Here is a 15547-nt window from a genome sequence, read left to right as displayed (position 1 = left end):
TGCAGATATTTGTCGCCTAATGAATAAAGTCTACATTTTGAGCTGTGATATTTGAGGTCTTCCACAGTTGAGCCTTAACTCTCCTTTTTATTTATTTCCTCTCTTCTTCCTCCCTACTCCCTCCCTCCATCTTTTCATTCTTCCCCCTTTTGTTTTGGAGTAGGAGGTCCTAGGATTAAACCCAGTGCTCTTACACTAGCTATACCCTAGCCTGACTCTTCCCACTATAGCTGATCACTCATTCGTGATGATTTTAAGATTTTCTTAGCTAGAAAGATGACTCAGCAGTTTGGTTCCCAACACCCATATGGGGATTCACAGTCATCTTTAACTCCATTTCCAAGGGATTTTTGACAACCTTTTTGATCTCTTTGGGCACTAGGTATGTGTATGGCAGTATATATACTTACATGCAGGCAAGATACTCATCTACCTGAGTTCAGTCTTTAAAAAACAAGACTTGGTTAGATAAATGAAATCTTTACAGACAGACAAAGGAAATAGTGAGATACCTATTCATTCTCTGCTAAAGTTCTTACCAATAATAATTAGAAGATCATTATTTAGTTAATATAGTTAGGAGAGGTTATAGTAGTATTATAAACTAAACATGTGGGGTTCCTCTGACAATCTTTTCTTACAGGATTACAAATAAGAGCAAAAGATAAACAGTTGAATGAATTTAATGTTTTATGCAACAAAATGGGCATGTCTTTAGACTTTTACTTTAGATTTTTATCTGAAAGTAATATGCAATCTAAGTAATTTTAAATATTTTTTTCTCTTTTAGGAATCAAGGAAGGACTGAGGTGAGATTATTTATATGAAAATTTTATTGAAATTGTGAGCTGGGCATGGTGGTACACTTGGGAGGAAGGGGGTGGGTGGATCGGGAGTTCAGGGACATCCTCTGCTACTTAGCAAGCTCCAGGCCAACCTGAACTACCTGGGAAATCAGCAGCAACAACAAACCACAGTGAAAATATTTAATCACCAGTAATAGTCATTTGCATTCTGGAAAATTCTATTTAAAATGGATGTCTGGTGATCAGGAATACATAAAGGTATAAATGCTACTTGGATGAATGAATAGACTCTTCTAATTCAGTCTGAGCATTTTTCTTCTTTGACCTAACTATCCCTCTTAGCATTGTAAAACAGAATATGGTTTTACTAATACTTTAGCATTACTTCTGTGGGACCAAGACATTTGATGTGGATTTTTCAGGATGTTAGATTTGAAACTGTTGAGTCTAGTTTGTACTGTGTATATGACACCTATCATAATAGTAGCTTTATAGCTAATAATTCATGTTCATCCTGTCTAGTTAAAAAAATCAGTGATTTTATAAATATTTTTAATATAAAATTTGTTCTTTCAGGAGAGATGGCATATAGTATAAATCATTTGGAAAGAATACTTTTCTATACATATGACTGAATTATTCTTCAAAATAGCATATTTTAAGTCTTTAAAAAATAAGATACTATATATAAAATAGTACTATATATTTATGCAATTAGTTGTTAAGCCTATAAATGACATTTATGCTGTGCATAGAGAGTTTAAGCTTTTTCGAGTAACTAGCTTCTTCTTTACCCTTTTTAGATACAGTTGATTTTTCAGTATTAAAATACTCATTCAGCAAACGTTGTTTTTCTTCTGTTGCCAAGCACATGCTAGGTCTTAGGGAATGCGTCAGTAAAAGAGTAACTTCAGACTTGTTCTGAAAAGACTGCATCAGCCAAAAACCAGAGAAGACATTGGTAGACAAACTCCATCTTTCTGACACATGGGGATAGTCTTTTGTTTATGACTTCAGAGTTAAGGATTTCATGGTGACATTTAAGAAATAAATGTTTAAGAGACTCACATCTTTAAAAAGTTTTAAAAAGTAATTTGCAATCAAAATGTTTATATAGATACTTTGAATGTGCATGTCTATTTTAATAAACTTTGGTTAACTTGTCCACTAGGTATCATTTACTTTGAATGAGGATCTTGCAAATATTCACGATATTGGTGGAAAACCAGCTTCAGTCAGTGCTCCTAGAGAGCACCCATTTGTCTTGCAAAGTGTTGGAGGACAGATGTTAACAGTGTTTACTGAGAGCTCCTCAGGTAAGGGGAACAGAATTGTGTACAATGGGCTTTCTGTCTCATCCTGCATCTGGGTTGTTTTGTGGAAGGTCCATCACCACCTATTGTTTTGTCTACTTGTCTGTCTCATTCTGCTCTTGTATTTTTCTTGTGATGAATGAAATTTTGGCCATTACCCAGCAAGAGTGTGATGTTGAGCTGCTCTCAAGATTCTGAATCTTGCCGAGCTAAGGCAGCCCTGGCTTGCTTTGTTGAATTTATATAAAGCAAATATAAATTACGCTTTATACAGTGCTTACAATTAGGAGAAGGGTTAGTTTGCATTTGTGTGCTTTGTGCTTTGAGAAGCCTTTATATTTTATAAAGATTAACTTTTAGTGGTATTAGCTTCCAGAATGAATGAAGTATATTTTTAAATTGTGTGTGATAGCAATGTGACATTTAAGCATTTGTTTCAGTTTGTGAATTAAATGTGGGGGGAAAACTTGCTGGCTTGTTTTTTATCTTTCTCTTTCACTGAATTTAGAACTTTGCTATTAAAGCAGCACTCGCTCTCCGTTCAGTAGAATTTTATCCTAATTCAAAAAGTTACTGGTTATGTAAAAGAAGAAAATGAATTTTGTTGTATTTCAAGCATTTTAAAGCAGACTGTAAGATATGTATGTCAAGAATGTTGTTGCTTTAAGAAGCCTCATGAAGCATTTTTGTCATAGCTTGGATTTCGTAACAGTGTGAACTGATCCATTAGCTTTCTAGTAGCTGCAACTCGTCTGCTGGGTTTCCAGTAGTTGTCTAAACTGATCGAGTCTTTTCCTTTTCCCCTTGATAGAGAATCTAAAACAGTGATGAGTATAACTTTAGGGATATGAAACCAGGGCTAAAGGATTGATTTAACTTTTTACTATTTTGATACTGCATTAATTTGTTGTGTAGCGCTCAGGGAGGTAGAATATACGCTGTTATGTTGGGGAAGATTCAGCCAGTCAATAGTCATTTATGTGTTCCCTTGTTCAGAGCGCAGTGCATGTACAAACAAGCAGTGTGCAGTTAGTCCTTGGAATGATAGGCTTGATGACTCTTGACCCTGTGAGACTTCTCTATTGAGCAAGACTTGCTCCGGAGAGGCTCAAACTTGCCTAGCAGAAAAAGTATCTTCTTTTTTTTTTTTTTTAATAAACTATGTGACTAGTCTTTCCAAAGAATGCTTCAGCTCTGATTGTGATTCAGAAAACTAACATGTGTTGTTCTCAAAAATTGTTCTTTAGTTTTCATCTCTTAAATTCTTCAGTGTACTCTGTGAACATTTTGTGTTCCCGTTTCTGGTAACAAGCGTGCTCCCAGTAATGTGGCTTCAGGCTTCTCTTGGCAGTTTTAGAAAGGACGCAGATTGTCCTCCTACTGTTGGGTCTGCCTGTGTGTCTCATGTCATGCAGTCTTTCTGCTCTTGTATTTTTCTCGTGGTGAATGAAAATTTGACCATTACCTGAGAAGAACTTAATTCCCATTTGGATATGAACTTATAGAACAAAAAGAGTGTTTGGACTAGAGTTGGTACAGTGTGTTCTCGCTTTGTAGAATTGAAGGAACTTTTTGTAGCACATCTACTTACTTTGTACATGAGAATTTTTTTTGCTTCCTCTCCTGGTTATTTTCTTTTACAAGTCATTGCCCTTGACTTTCTTTGTACGTTTCTGTCCTTCAAGTTCTTCCGTTGTGAAATCTGGATAATTATCTACACTTGCATTTTGAATTTATTCAAAATAAATAGAATGGTGCTTGTCGCCACTGGAAAGGAGAGACAGGTGGACCCTTGGAGCTTGTTGGCCTGCCAGGTTAGCTGACTGTGAGCTCCAGCTTTGGTGAGACCTGTCTCAAAAAACAAACTGTAGGATGATTAAGGAAGATGCCTCACATCAACCTCCAGTCTCCACACAGTGGAAAAGTAATTGTGGAAGATAACCCGTGTTGACCTCTGCCTTCTGAACAGCCTACATGTATGCAAACACATGGACAGATAAATGCTTAAAAGTAAATATTTAAACTCTGTTTTAGATAATATACCACTCTATAAAATGTTGACTTTTATAAAAGAAATTAGTGTTGTTTAAGTTTGAGATGTATAGAGTTTTAGTTTTAATAACTTTACTTCTTCTGTTAATGTAATTTTGTTGGTTTTTGAGAGACTTTCTTTGAGCCATCTTTGAGTTTTACATATTTGAATGTCTGTGGGAGATGGAATTAGAGGGGACTAATAGTGTACTTTATAATGATGTTCTTTAATCAGTCAAAACTACCTTCATAGCATTAGTATTTTATCAACCAAAATAATTTGTTCCTGGTTGATTGTTTGACCTTTTTTTGGGTTAGCTCCTACCTCTGAATTTCTATGGGAACTTCTAGAAGATTCATTTCCCAATTCAGTGTTTTGTGGGGATCTCTATCTTTTATCTATGTCTTTTATCTCTCTCTGGAAATGCCTCATATACTTTCCCTTTATAACCCTGCATTTTGGGTGTTCAGTTTACTAGTTTTCCATAAATTTTAAATTATATTTATGTTTTGTATTTATGTGTGTAGGCATGCAAAAAATGCATGTACTTGTGTGTGTGTGTGTGTGTGTGTGTGTGTGTGTGTGTGTGTCTAGGTCAGAGGACAGCTTGTGGGAGTTGGCTCTCTGTTTCTACCATGTGAGTCCCAGATTGAAGCTGAGGTGGCCATGGCCCTCACCCACTGAACCATCCTTTGCCTAAGTTTTCTTTATAACTGTCAATTCTGGACAAAGTCTTCGTTTATCTGTTGCACAGATTTTTCTAATGCCAGGTCCTGTGCTAGTACAGGACGAAATTCCTGTCCACTGGGGCAGCTAATGTTGGGAACAATTGCTACAGTTCTTGAATGATTCAGTACCGAGAGAAGAGTGTGTACTTTGCCAGAAGGTATCGGGAAGGTCTTCAGAAGTGCTGAGATTTGGACTAGACCTTGGAATATATGAGCAGTTGCATGAATAGGAAAAAAGGAAACAAAGATAACATTCATTTTTTTGAATGTTGAGTTGTTGCTGACTGAGGTCTTCATTTTGCCTTCATTTTACCTGTTTACCATTTTGCTCTACCTGAACAATCCAGAAGAGTGTCCCAGTTAAAGTAAAGCAGAAAAGCTCAGTTGTAAGACGTTTGAGTTGGGGTGCAGTGGGAATAGAAAGGGGGATCATGTTCTAGAGATAGCAGAGATCATGCTGACAGCCTCTGGTGATGTGAGGGGATTGGAGCCTAAAAGGTTAAAGTAGTTTCCAGGTCTTGGGTATGAGCATCTGGATAGGTGAAAACTGAAGGAGATACTAAAAGTGACAGGCAGGACTTCTTTGCTCTGATTTACTTCTCTCTCTCTCTCTGTCTCTGTCTCTGTCTCTGTCTCTGTCTCTCTCTCTCTCTCTCTCTCTCTCTCTCTCTGTATCTCTTGGTAGCAGTTCATTAATTCAGCAGGTTGATGTTTCTGCCTACTTTGTGCATGTCCTCTTTTAATCGTCGAAAACCTAAGTGAGCAAAGTCTCACCCTTTGTAGTGCTTGCTCCTCCTGTAGAGGAGACAGCAATGAATAGTGAACAAGTGAACTATGTCTCAGACTGCAGGTTGTCTGGGGAAATGGGATGAGGTGTATACACTGGATGTTTTTTGTCAACTTGACATAAACTACAGTTCCCAGGCAAGAGGGAACTTCAGTTGTGGGATTGTCTTCATCAGATTGGCCTCTGGACATGCCTATGGGGCATTTTCTTGATTACTGTTTAATGTATGCAGGCTCAGTCCACTGGGCGGTGCCACCTCTGTGCAGGTGTTCCTTGACTGCAGAAAGAAGCAAGTTGAGCAGAACTAGGAAGCCAGTATGGAGTGTGCCTTCATGGATCCTTCCCTGACTTCTCGGTGATGGACTGGTGGTGTAGGAGGTCCTTCTTTCTATGTGTTGCTTGTATTGGTTAATGAATAAAGAAACTGCCTTGGCCTGATAGGGCATAACTTAGGTAGGCAGGGAAGACAGAACTGAATGCTGGGAGAAAGAAGAGCAGAGGCAGAGAGATGCCATGGATCCGCCAGAGACAGACACTGGGAATTTTCCCTGGCAAGCCACTGCCACATGGCAATACACAGATTAATAGAAATGGGTTAAATTAAGATGTAAGAGTTAGCCTATAAGAAGTTAGAGCTAATGGTCCAAGCAGTGATTGAATTAATACAGTTTCTATGTGGTTATTTCGGGGCTAAGCTAGCCGGGTGGCCAGGATGAACAAGCAGCCCCTCCTTGCAACAGACTGGGATTGTGAAGTGTAAGCCAGATAAGCCCTTTCCTCCCTAACTTGCTTTCTGGTTATGGTGTTTATCATAGAAACAAAGCAAACTAGAACCAGAGAGTGGGACATGGCTGTGACAGACAAGATCACATTCTTTTGGGAGAATTGTGGAGGCGTTAGGAACTTTGGGCTGGAAAAGCTGTTGAGTGCTTAGACTTTAAAGCGCAGTTTGGGGAGCTTTGAAGGAAGAATGTTGAGAGTAGTGCGTGTGAGGGAGGCCTAGCTTGGGAAGTTTCAGAGGGAAGCCGCACTCTATCAGACAGACTCTTTTTGTGTGATATTTTGCATTAAGAATCTGGAAATGAAGCCTTTGCTTAACTGGGGCTGAAGAATCAGCTGTGATTAATAAGGGACTCACATCACTCATCACTGAGTGGAATCTTCTGGGATGTGTCTCCTCAGGGTCAGCACAGAGAGACTGTGAGAGGGCCAAGCTGCACATCAAGCAGGCAGCAGAACTTGGTAATTAATGTGCGAGAATCTTCCATGTGGTGCTGGTTTTAGTGACGTGAAAGCTGCAAGATCGAAGCAGTCATGAGAGAAGCTGGAGGCAGCTCTGCCAGGCTGCTGCTAGCCTGCCTGATGCTTCCAGGTCAGGGAAGAACATTTACCCCAAATGTCCTAGGGTGAGAGCAGTGGGAAGGAGGACCAGGAGTGGATGAGGCTAAGGGAAGAGTCTGAGAGGGTTCTTCATCTGCTGAGCAGGGGTTCAGAAGCCGTTATGAAGATTTGGGGTGTACTTGGTGGAGAGAGATGCTGTAGGATGCATCAGGTGAGCCTTGTAAAGGCTCATTCTGACTGGTGGCTTGAGCAGAGGCCATGACAGGTATGATACAGTGTGGTAGCAGTGGCAGAGGTCTAGTCTCGTACCTAATGTCCAGCCCTGTGGCAGTAAATCATGCGATCATGTAAATCATCTAAGATCCAGAAGAAATTAGATCAATGAATGAATGAAATTTATGTCATATGGTTGCTGTGAATTGAACTCGGGACCTTTGGAAGAGCAGGCAGTGATCTTAACTGCTGAGCCATCTCTCCAGACAGGAAACAAATTCTCTTTTTCCATTCCATATTGTCTATAAAGTCAAGCTCTTTATTCTCTTGGCTATAATAGTTATTAGATTGTTTCTCTTGTGCTTAGCCACAATCGTCACCTGGTCATTTCTTGTAGAAATCACATAGGAACATTTGTGACAATTATTGAACTCACTCAGCCTCTGGAGACTTTGCTCTCTCCTCCCTGAACTAGTCCCAGTTGCTGCATCCCTTCTCTCTGTGACAGCTTTCTGCAGCGCAGTGTCTGCTTTTCACTCTTGCACACTGTCAGGTTTGTAGCTGTAACCTCTGTGGAGCTAGCTTTTTTTATTGAACCTTTATGTCATGGTGTGAATGAGAATGACTCCCAGAGGCTCTTAGATTTGCATACTGGGTCTCCAGTTGATGGAATTGTTTGGGAAGGATTCGGTGTGGCCTTGTTGGAGGAGTTGTGTCACTGAGGGTGGGCTTTGAGGTTTCAAAAGATCCTCAGCATTTTTAGTGTGTCTTTCTGCCATCTATTTGTGGATCAAGATGTGAGCTCTCAGCTTTTATGCCTTTGCTCCACCACCATGGACTCTAACCCTCTGAAATTGTAAGCCAAATTAAATTATAAGTCTTTTTGGTTGGGTGTTTTGTTAAAGCAATTGAAAAGTAATTAAGATACTTACCTCACTTAGATTCACCTGGCAATAAGATTTCTGTGATTTATTTTGTTCCTTAATTAAACATTTTGGTCTGAGGATAGGTCTCAGGGTTATGCCCGCAATACCCAGAAGAAAAGAATTGAGCAGATTGAATGCTGTGAAACCTTTGTTACCTGCTAAGAATCACACATACTACAGAGTACTTTTCAGAACTTTAAAATGAAACAGCTTATTAGCAACTTGCATAGACAGCCTTTCTGCTCTGGATGTTAACAGCTTTTTGTCTGTAGATACTTGAGGTTCAGAATTGAATACAAAGTTCTCCTGCTTTTGCTTATTACAATTTTGGGTAGACTTTTTTTCTTTGCTAATCAACCTAGTTCAGCAACGTGTGCAATGAGGCTTGGTTAGGTCTCTACACATTTTCAAAAACCTATTCCCTAGATAAAGAGCAGCCAAGATAATTGGTCCTGCAACATTTACTTTGATACTGTACAGCAGCCCAATATGGCTTAGAATACAAGTTTGAAGAAAATATTTAGAATAAAAATTCTCCTCGAGAATGCTCATTTGAAATTTGTACTGACAGGAACTTTGAATCTAGTGTGGATGGTTTTGCCTTACAAGGGAGGGAGCGAAGCTTGAAGTAAGGTGTGCTTTCATTTTAAGTTGAGGTTTTGAGTGCTTGTGGAGCAACATAGCTGCTGCATTTTACCCTGTTGTGGGGAATGGAATATCTGATACTTGATTTTGAGAGATTTGAATTTCAGCTCTTTGTGTGTGCCTATTAGCACTCAGAACACATTCTCATTAGATTGTTTTCCATTGGTTCGGAGTATGGTCTCGGCTGTTTACTAACGTTCTGGATGTGCATCACTCACTCTCCTAGAGGTTTTTACTTAGCCTGGTTCTAAAAAGTTAGCAGAAGCTGGGAAACAGCCATATTGTTGACCCAGTTTTGTTTGCGTGTGTGTTTTAGTTTTGTTTTGTATTTGGAGACAGGGTTTCTCTGTATAACAGCCCTGGCTGTCCTGGAACTCATTCTGTAGACCTGTCCCACCTCGAATTCAGGGATCCACCTGCCTCTGCCTCCTCCAGAGTCATGGGATTTTGGTGTGTGCCACCACTGCCCAGCTCTGGCCCGAATTTGTGACAGATTAAAATCCTTATCAAAGGCCCAGCAGAAGAAGTAGGATCTCTGTGAGTTCAAGGCCAACCTGGTCTTCTTGGACAGCCAGAGCTACATCGAGACCCTGACTCACCTCTCCTTCCCTCAAAAAAACCACATCCACAAATCCAAACAAACAAATGCGGTGCTCTTCATTTCTCTTGGGGTAAATCTTTCGTTCCTGGACTTGAACTGAGCTGTTTTTTGCAGTGCTACCTGTTTGGTTAAGTTCACGGGAATGTTTGTGTTCATTAGCAGCATTGCTGATTTTCTCAGATGAGAATTTTAGTATTGGATATTGCTGAGCTTAAGATACTGGGCACAAGCTTTCAGACTTAAAATTCTAGAGAAGCTGTTGGTGAAGTGTGGTTAAGGTGTCATCTTGAAAAGATGAGTGTTTCTCGTTCTGTTTTGAAGAAGAGTACTGTCCATATACTGAATGTTAATAACCAGCTCTCTTTCAATTGATTTTTTTTCAAGTTAATGATTTTTCCCTGAAGAAAAGTAGGCAGACTTACTCGCACCCAGTGTGTCCATTTGCTAAGGCAGACATATCACCCAGTAGCAACAGAAGAGCTCTGTGCATCTTACATTAGCCTTTACAGAATGTTCAAGTAAGTATACTTGAGGGAGACATTCTCAAATGAAACCAACTTTACAAAAAGCTTTTAGTATGAGGTAGTGAAGCAGTTGACATTCAGTTTGTTGTCACTGCTTGATCTGTGGTGGCACCACCGGTTTATCCATTGTTGCTTTAGAATCTCTTGATTGCAGAATCAAAAAGAGCAGTAGAAAGGCAATTACATATTTTAATAAAAGTAGTTTGGGCCTTGTGAATACCCAGAAGATCTTGAGGATCCCCTAGAGGCCGTTGGTCCCAGTTCTGGGGAATGCTAACTTAGTGTGCTTTGATTTGATGAACAGAGGTATTGCTCCTCCCTGCACTGGTGCAGCTCATCTGCAGCAGTCTTACAGCAACAACATGTGTGTGAGGTTGCTGCGGATGGTGGTGGTACACACCTTAATCCCAGCACTCAGAAGGCAGAGGCAAGTGGATCTCTGTAAATTAGAGGCCAGCATGGTCTACAGAGTGAGTTCCAGGACAGCCAGGGCTACACAAAGAAACCTTGTCTCAATGAACGAATGAATGACAGTGCATATGTTTAAACTGGACTTGACTCATAGTCTGTTTCTTTGAAGTGTTGTATTTCTCCTGACAATTGACTTGCCTTTCCATGTACTGTCGATTTAATTCTCCCTAAAACCCCTGTGGGCAGGGATCCCAGAGGACTCCACCATGCTGATGAAAAACTAAAGTTTTTAAACATTCTGTGATTAGCCTTCTTAATTGCTTCTGTTGAAATATCATTTTAAAGTTTACCCAGTGATGAAGAGATGACTCTTTTGGTAAATTGCTTTCCAATCATTAGGACCTGAGTTCAGATCCCCAGTGCTCTTGTAAAAAGTCAGTCATGGTGGCATGTCTATAATCCCAGCAATGGGTTGGCAGACCCAGGTGGATCCCTGAAGCTTGATGGCTGTCTTAGTGAGGGTTTCCTTTTTTCTTTTCTTTTCTCCTCCCCCCACCCCCACCCCAAGACAGGGTTTCTCTCTGTAGCCCTGACTGTTCTAGAACTTGCTCTGTAGACCAGGCTGGCCTTGAACTCACAGAGATGCACTGTCTTCCAAGTGCTAGGATTAAAAGGCATGAGCCACCATCACCTGGCTTAATTTCTATTACTATGAAGAGACACCATGACCACAGCAACTCTTATAAAGGAAAACATTTAATTGGGCCTGACTTAGAATTTAGAGGTTAGTCCATTATCATGGAGGGAAGCATGGCAGTGTGAGGCCGACGTGGTGCTGGAGAGGAGCTGAGAGTTCTGTGTCCTGATTGGCAGACAGCAGGAGAAGACTGGCTTGAGCTTTTGAAACCTCAGAGCTCACCCCTTAGTGACACACTTCCTCTGGTAAAGCCACACCTTCTAATATTGCCACTCCTTATGGACCAAGTATTCACACATGAGTCTGTGGTGGTCCTGCCTGCTCAAGTCACCGTGGCTAATCAACTTAGTCTGTCAGGTGAGCTCCTGGTTTGGTGCAAGACCCTGACAAGTAAGATGGATCCTTTTGAAGTAGGTAATGGAAATGCTGCTACAATGACCTATGTTCATGCTTGCTTCTGAGCCCCGTGGACATTCTCACTTGTCTCTTTGCTGTGTCCTTGCACTGCCCAGGGATTGACCAGCCTGGGACAGTGAAAGAATGAAGAAAAGACAAACGCAAAGTCACATGAAAAAGCTGGGATTGGGTAGCCAGGGCTCTGGTGGAGAGGCCTCAGCACCTAGGAAGCTCAGCATGCTTCATCTATAGTTGAACAGAGACAGGGTTATTACATACAGGTGAATCAAGGATTCAGGGTTTATGGTATACAGCTGAATGAGGAGGAAGGTTTAGTTAATCTTGGTGGTATAGCACAGTCTTCATAGAGAAGTAGCCTTTGGGGGCTATGGTGGACATTTTCTACACACAGTATCATCATCTGCAATGGACTAGAGGGAGGCTTTGCCATCTCCCTGAGCCTCCTCCTGGTGGGGGTCTGTGGATCTAAGGTTTATGGTCCTTAACATGGCCGTGCCCCTGTCAACAACATACACCACTCAGACCTTCCTCCGCTCCCCACATCCCTTCTTCCTGCATGCCACTTCTCAGTCGTCTCCAAGCCCTGTCTACCTTAGCAACTGTATTGGGCTTTCTTGTCTCCCAGGTGATTAAGTGACAAGGCTCCCACAGGAGGAGGGAAGCGCCCACTGCCTCCTTCATCTGCTGACTCCTTCCCAGTGAGGAGAGCAAAGTGGGATGGAAACGATGTGTTGACGTTGTGTGGACTTCCTGAGCTGCCACCGAGGATTGTGGTTGGCCTCACTGTCTGCTGTGGTTTCCAACTGCCTGAACTGTGTCTGCTCTGGAACACTGAGCCTAATAGTAGAAATGTTCCTTTATTCAGTGGTTGGAAGAGAGGAAAAGGGTAAAAGGCATGTCTGTGCAGTTCATATTCAAGTTTGTGGTTGGAAATTCCAGAGCTGGTTTATGTGGTACCTGTTTACCAAGGGCAGGGTGAGAGGGATTAAAAGAAACTGGGGTATAAATAATGCTAAGAAATACTATTGGAAACGACAAAGTCACTAAAATTTAATAACTTACTCTTGTTTTTTTTATTTATTGAAAATAGTTTTGTCATGCAATATATTCTGATATGGTTTCCCTCCCTCACCTCCTCCCAGATCTTCCCACCTCCCTAACCACCCAACTTCATGCCTTCTTTCTTTCACTTTTTAGAAAACAAATAAACAAAAAGAAAAAAAATAGACCAAAATAAACAAAAAAAGAAAACAACAGCAAAAACGCATATATATACACACACAGAAAACTCATAAAAACACAGCTTGAAAAAGCATAATATATAATACATGTCTTTACAGTTTAACCAGAGAAAACCAATACAGGTTTAGGAACTGCATTAAGTAGTTCTCTATATATCTAGCAATGATGGAAGTTTAGTGTTTAGATACTAGAGCTATTTTAGAAGTGTAAAGTATATACTCACAAGATTAGTTTTTCTAATTTTCTAATTGTATTTTTAGAACTTAGTGTAATTTGGATAGGCGTTTGTGATATAAGTTACACCACTGAGAAACTTAACAGTCCAGTGTTCCCAGTGAAACTGTGACTGCTCAGCAGAGTAGGGTGGAAGATGGCTTGCATTCTATTTAGCCAGGACACCCATGCATTTTTGTAATTTGGTAATGTAGCCTCCTCTTCATCATCTGTATTGTCATAATCATACTGACAATGTTTTCATTGTGAATCAGTTAACATTTAGAATATTGTTCCTCAGAAGGCTCCATCTATTATTTCTGGCCCATTTTTATTTTCCTAGTTAGATAAAAAGATTGCTTTTTTTACTTTTATGTGTATGGATATTTTGCCTCCCTGTATGTCTTTGCACTGTGCATATGCCGTGCGTGCTCTTAACCACTGAGCCGTCTCTCCAGCCCCACTTTTCCTATATTTTCATCATTGCTGTAAATTTGTTAATATGCCTGAATGTTCCATTCTAATGTTGATGAATTTCGCTTATACTTGAACCAGTGTTTTCTGGATATGATTTCTATTAAATAAGTAACTTCATTGTGGATCTCTATTTTCTGTATGTCCTTGATATGTTTTTGTTAAAGTCAAATAGCATTAACACATTTCTACATTTTATTGTATGTCATACTCCTATTTTTTTTTAATTTATTTTTATTATGTATAGGTGGGTTCTGGTGCCCATCAGGAGCTAGAGACATTGGATTCCCCAGAGCTGGATAGTTGAGCCATCCAACAAGGTGCTGGGAACTGAACTGGGGTCCTTTGGAAGAGCAGCAAGTGCTCTTAAATGCTGAATCATCTCTCCCACCTCATATTACCTTTTCTTGAAGTCTTTGATACCTACCTTTGACCAAACCTGGCCATTTCCAGTTTGGTAAAAGAGTTCTGAGAAACCTGAGAATTTGCCACACCCAGAGAGACAGGCAGGGAATACAGAGATGCCTGTCTTCTCTCCTGTCGTTTTGCTGTGGCTTCCAGTTCAAGCAGTGATTTCTCTGCTTAGACCCTGAATATCCGAGTTCTTAGGGAGAACGCAGCATCTTTACAAACCAAGTCATCATGGAAAAACTAGTTTCAAAATATAAGTTATTTCTTTGAGGTTTTGAAACTAAGTCATTGGCAGAATTTAATTTTAAAACATTTAATTTTTTAAAAACATTATTCTATCTTGATTCTTTGAGAATTTCACACCATGTACCCCAATTCTGCTCACACCAGTTCCTCCATAGTCACCCCTCACCTTGCAGCATACCTCTTGAAAGAACCTCCAAATTAATTAAAAACTAAACAAAAAAATCCAATTTTCTCCTCGTTTTTCCAACACCTCTTTATTCATCCTAGTTGCATCAGGAACTGTAGTGTTTGAAACATTTAATTTTTCTTTTTTTACAGTTGTCTTTTTACTTTTTAGTTTTAATTTTACATTATCTGTATGGGTTTTGTTTTTGTTTTGGTGCATGTATGTACAGTGTGTGTACAGTGCTGGAGGAAGCCAGAGAAGGCCTCACATCTCCTGGGACTGGAGTACACATGGTTGTGAGCTGCCAAGTGTGTGTTGAGGATTCGACCCAGGTCCTCTGCAAAGAGCAGCCAGTGCTCTTAACTGTTGAGCCATCTCTCCAGCCCCTGTTTATTTTTAAAGCCTCCCTTAGGGGTGGTATTAAAATGTTATTACTGGTATTATTTTTCAAACATCAAGGTTTATGTTACAGGCAGGGCTAGGGCTCTTCCCCAGTTCTTCGAATAGCTGTGGTCTCTTTTATTGCTTTTCTTCTGCCTTTCGAGGCAGCATCTCACTCCATAGCAGGCTGTTCTGGAACTCTCTACGTAGTTCAGGCTGGCCTCAGACTTGTGGCAGTCTTCCTGCTTGAGCCCACTTAGTGCCGCTATTACGGATATGAGCTAGTATACCTCGCTTTCTGTGCCTCAGCATCTTTATTGTTTGGAGAAGGGGCCTCGTGCAGTTCAGACTGTCTTCCGGCTGTGTGGTAGAGAGTGTTCTTCATCTTCTGATGGCCTTCCTTTCTCTTCCATGTGCTGGGTTACAGGTCTGTGCTATCACCCCTACTTTCCCCGTGCATACTTATATTAGAATCTAGACAGAAAAATACCACTTGGCTAGATTTCCTGTATTTGTATTACAAAAAGAAAAGATGGTTTATTTGGTTACTTCATATTGTTACCATTTAGAGCTGTCTTCTGATGGTGTTGGTATAGTAATTCCTTTGAAAGAGAAGTTTGGCTTATATTTAATTGAAAAGTCTGCCTAAAATGTTGAGAGCTTTCAAGTAGATAAATAAAAATTAAAAAAGTAGCAGCTCTTTGTGGCCCAACCACACTGGTCCCACATTTATGTGCCCAGTGCTGGTCAGAGGTAGTGTGGTTAAGAAAGTCACAGCACAGCAGGGTTGGAAAAGGCTGTGCTTTCCTGTTCTTGACTTCAGTGGCTATGCATTTCATCTTCTCTTCACTGTTGGGTTTGAAAACAGAAGGGGTGGTATTGTTTTATTTACTCTTTTGACTTCTTTACTCTTTGCTCATTTGGCTCTTTTGAGGGGCCTACCCCCAGCTCCTAAATATCTCTCTCTCTCTCT

At 40.4% G+C, this 15547-nt stretch overlaps 1 protein-coding gene across 1 annotated transcript in view; it reads left to right on the top strand.

The window, feature by feature from the left end:
- Gtf2f2 (general transcription factor IIF subunit 2) overlaps positions 1-15547 on the top strand; it is a 123118-nt gene that overhangs the window by 17902 nt on the left and 89669 nt on the right. The window contains exons 3-4 of the mRNA XM_005355628.2: positions 791-809; positions 1978-2122. Of these exons, the coding sequence (XP_005355685.1) occupies positions 791-809; positions 1978-2122 (164 nt within the window). The remainder of the gene's footprint in view (positions 1-790; positions 810-1977; positions 2123-15547) is intronic.

The sequence above is a fragment of the Microtus ochrogaster genome, chromosome 17 (genome assembly GCF_000317375.1).
Source record: "Microtus ochrogaster isolate Prairie Vole_2 chromosome 17, MicOch1.0, whole genome shotgun sequence".
Taxonomy (NCBI): domain Eukaryota; kingdom Metazoa; phylum Chordata; class Mammalia; order Rodentia; family Cricetidae; genus Microtus; species Microtus ochrogaster.
This window is presented reverse-complemented; position numbering and strand designations above follow the sequence as displayed.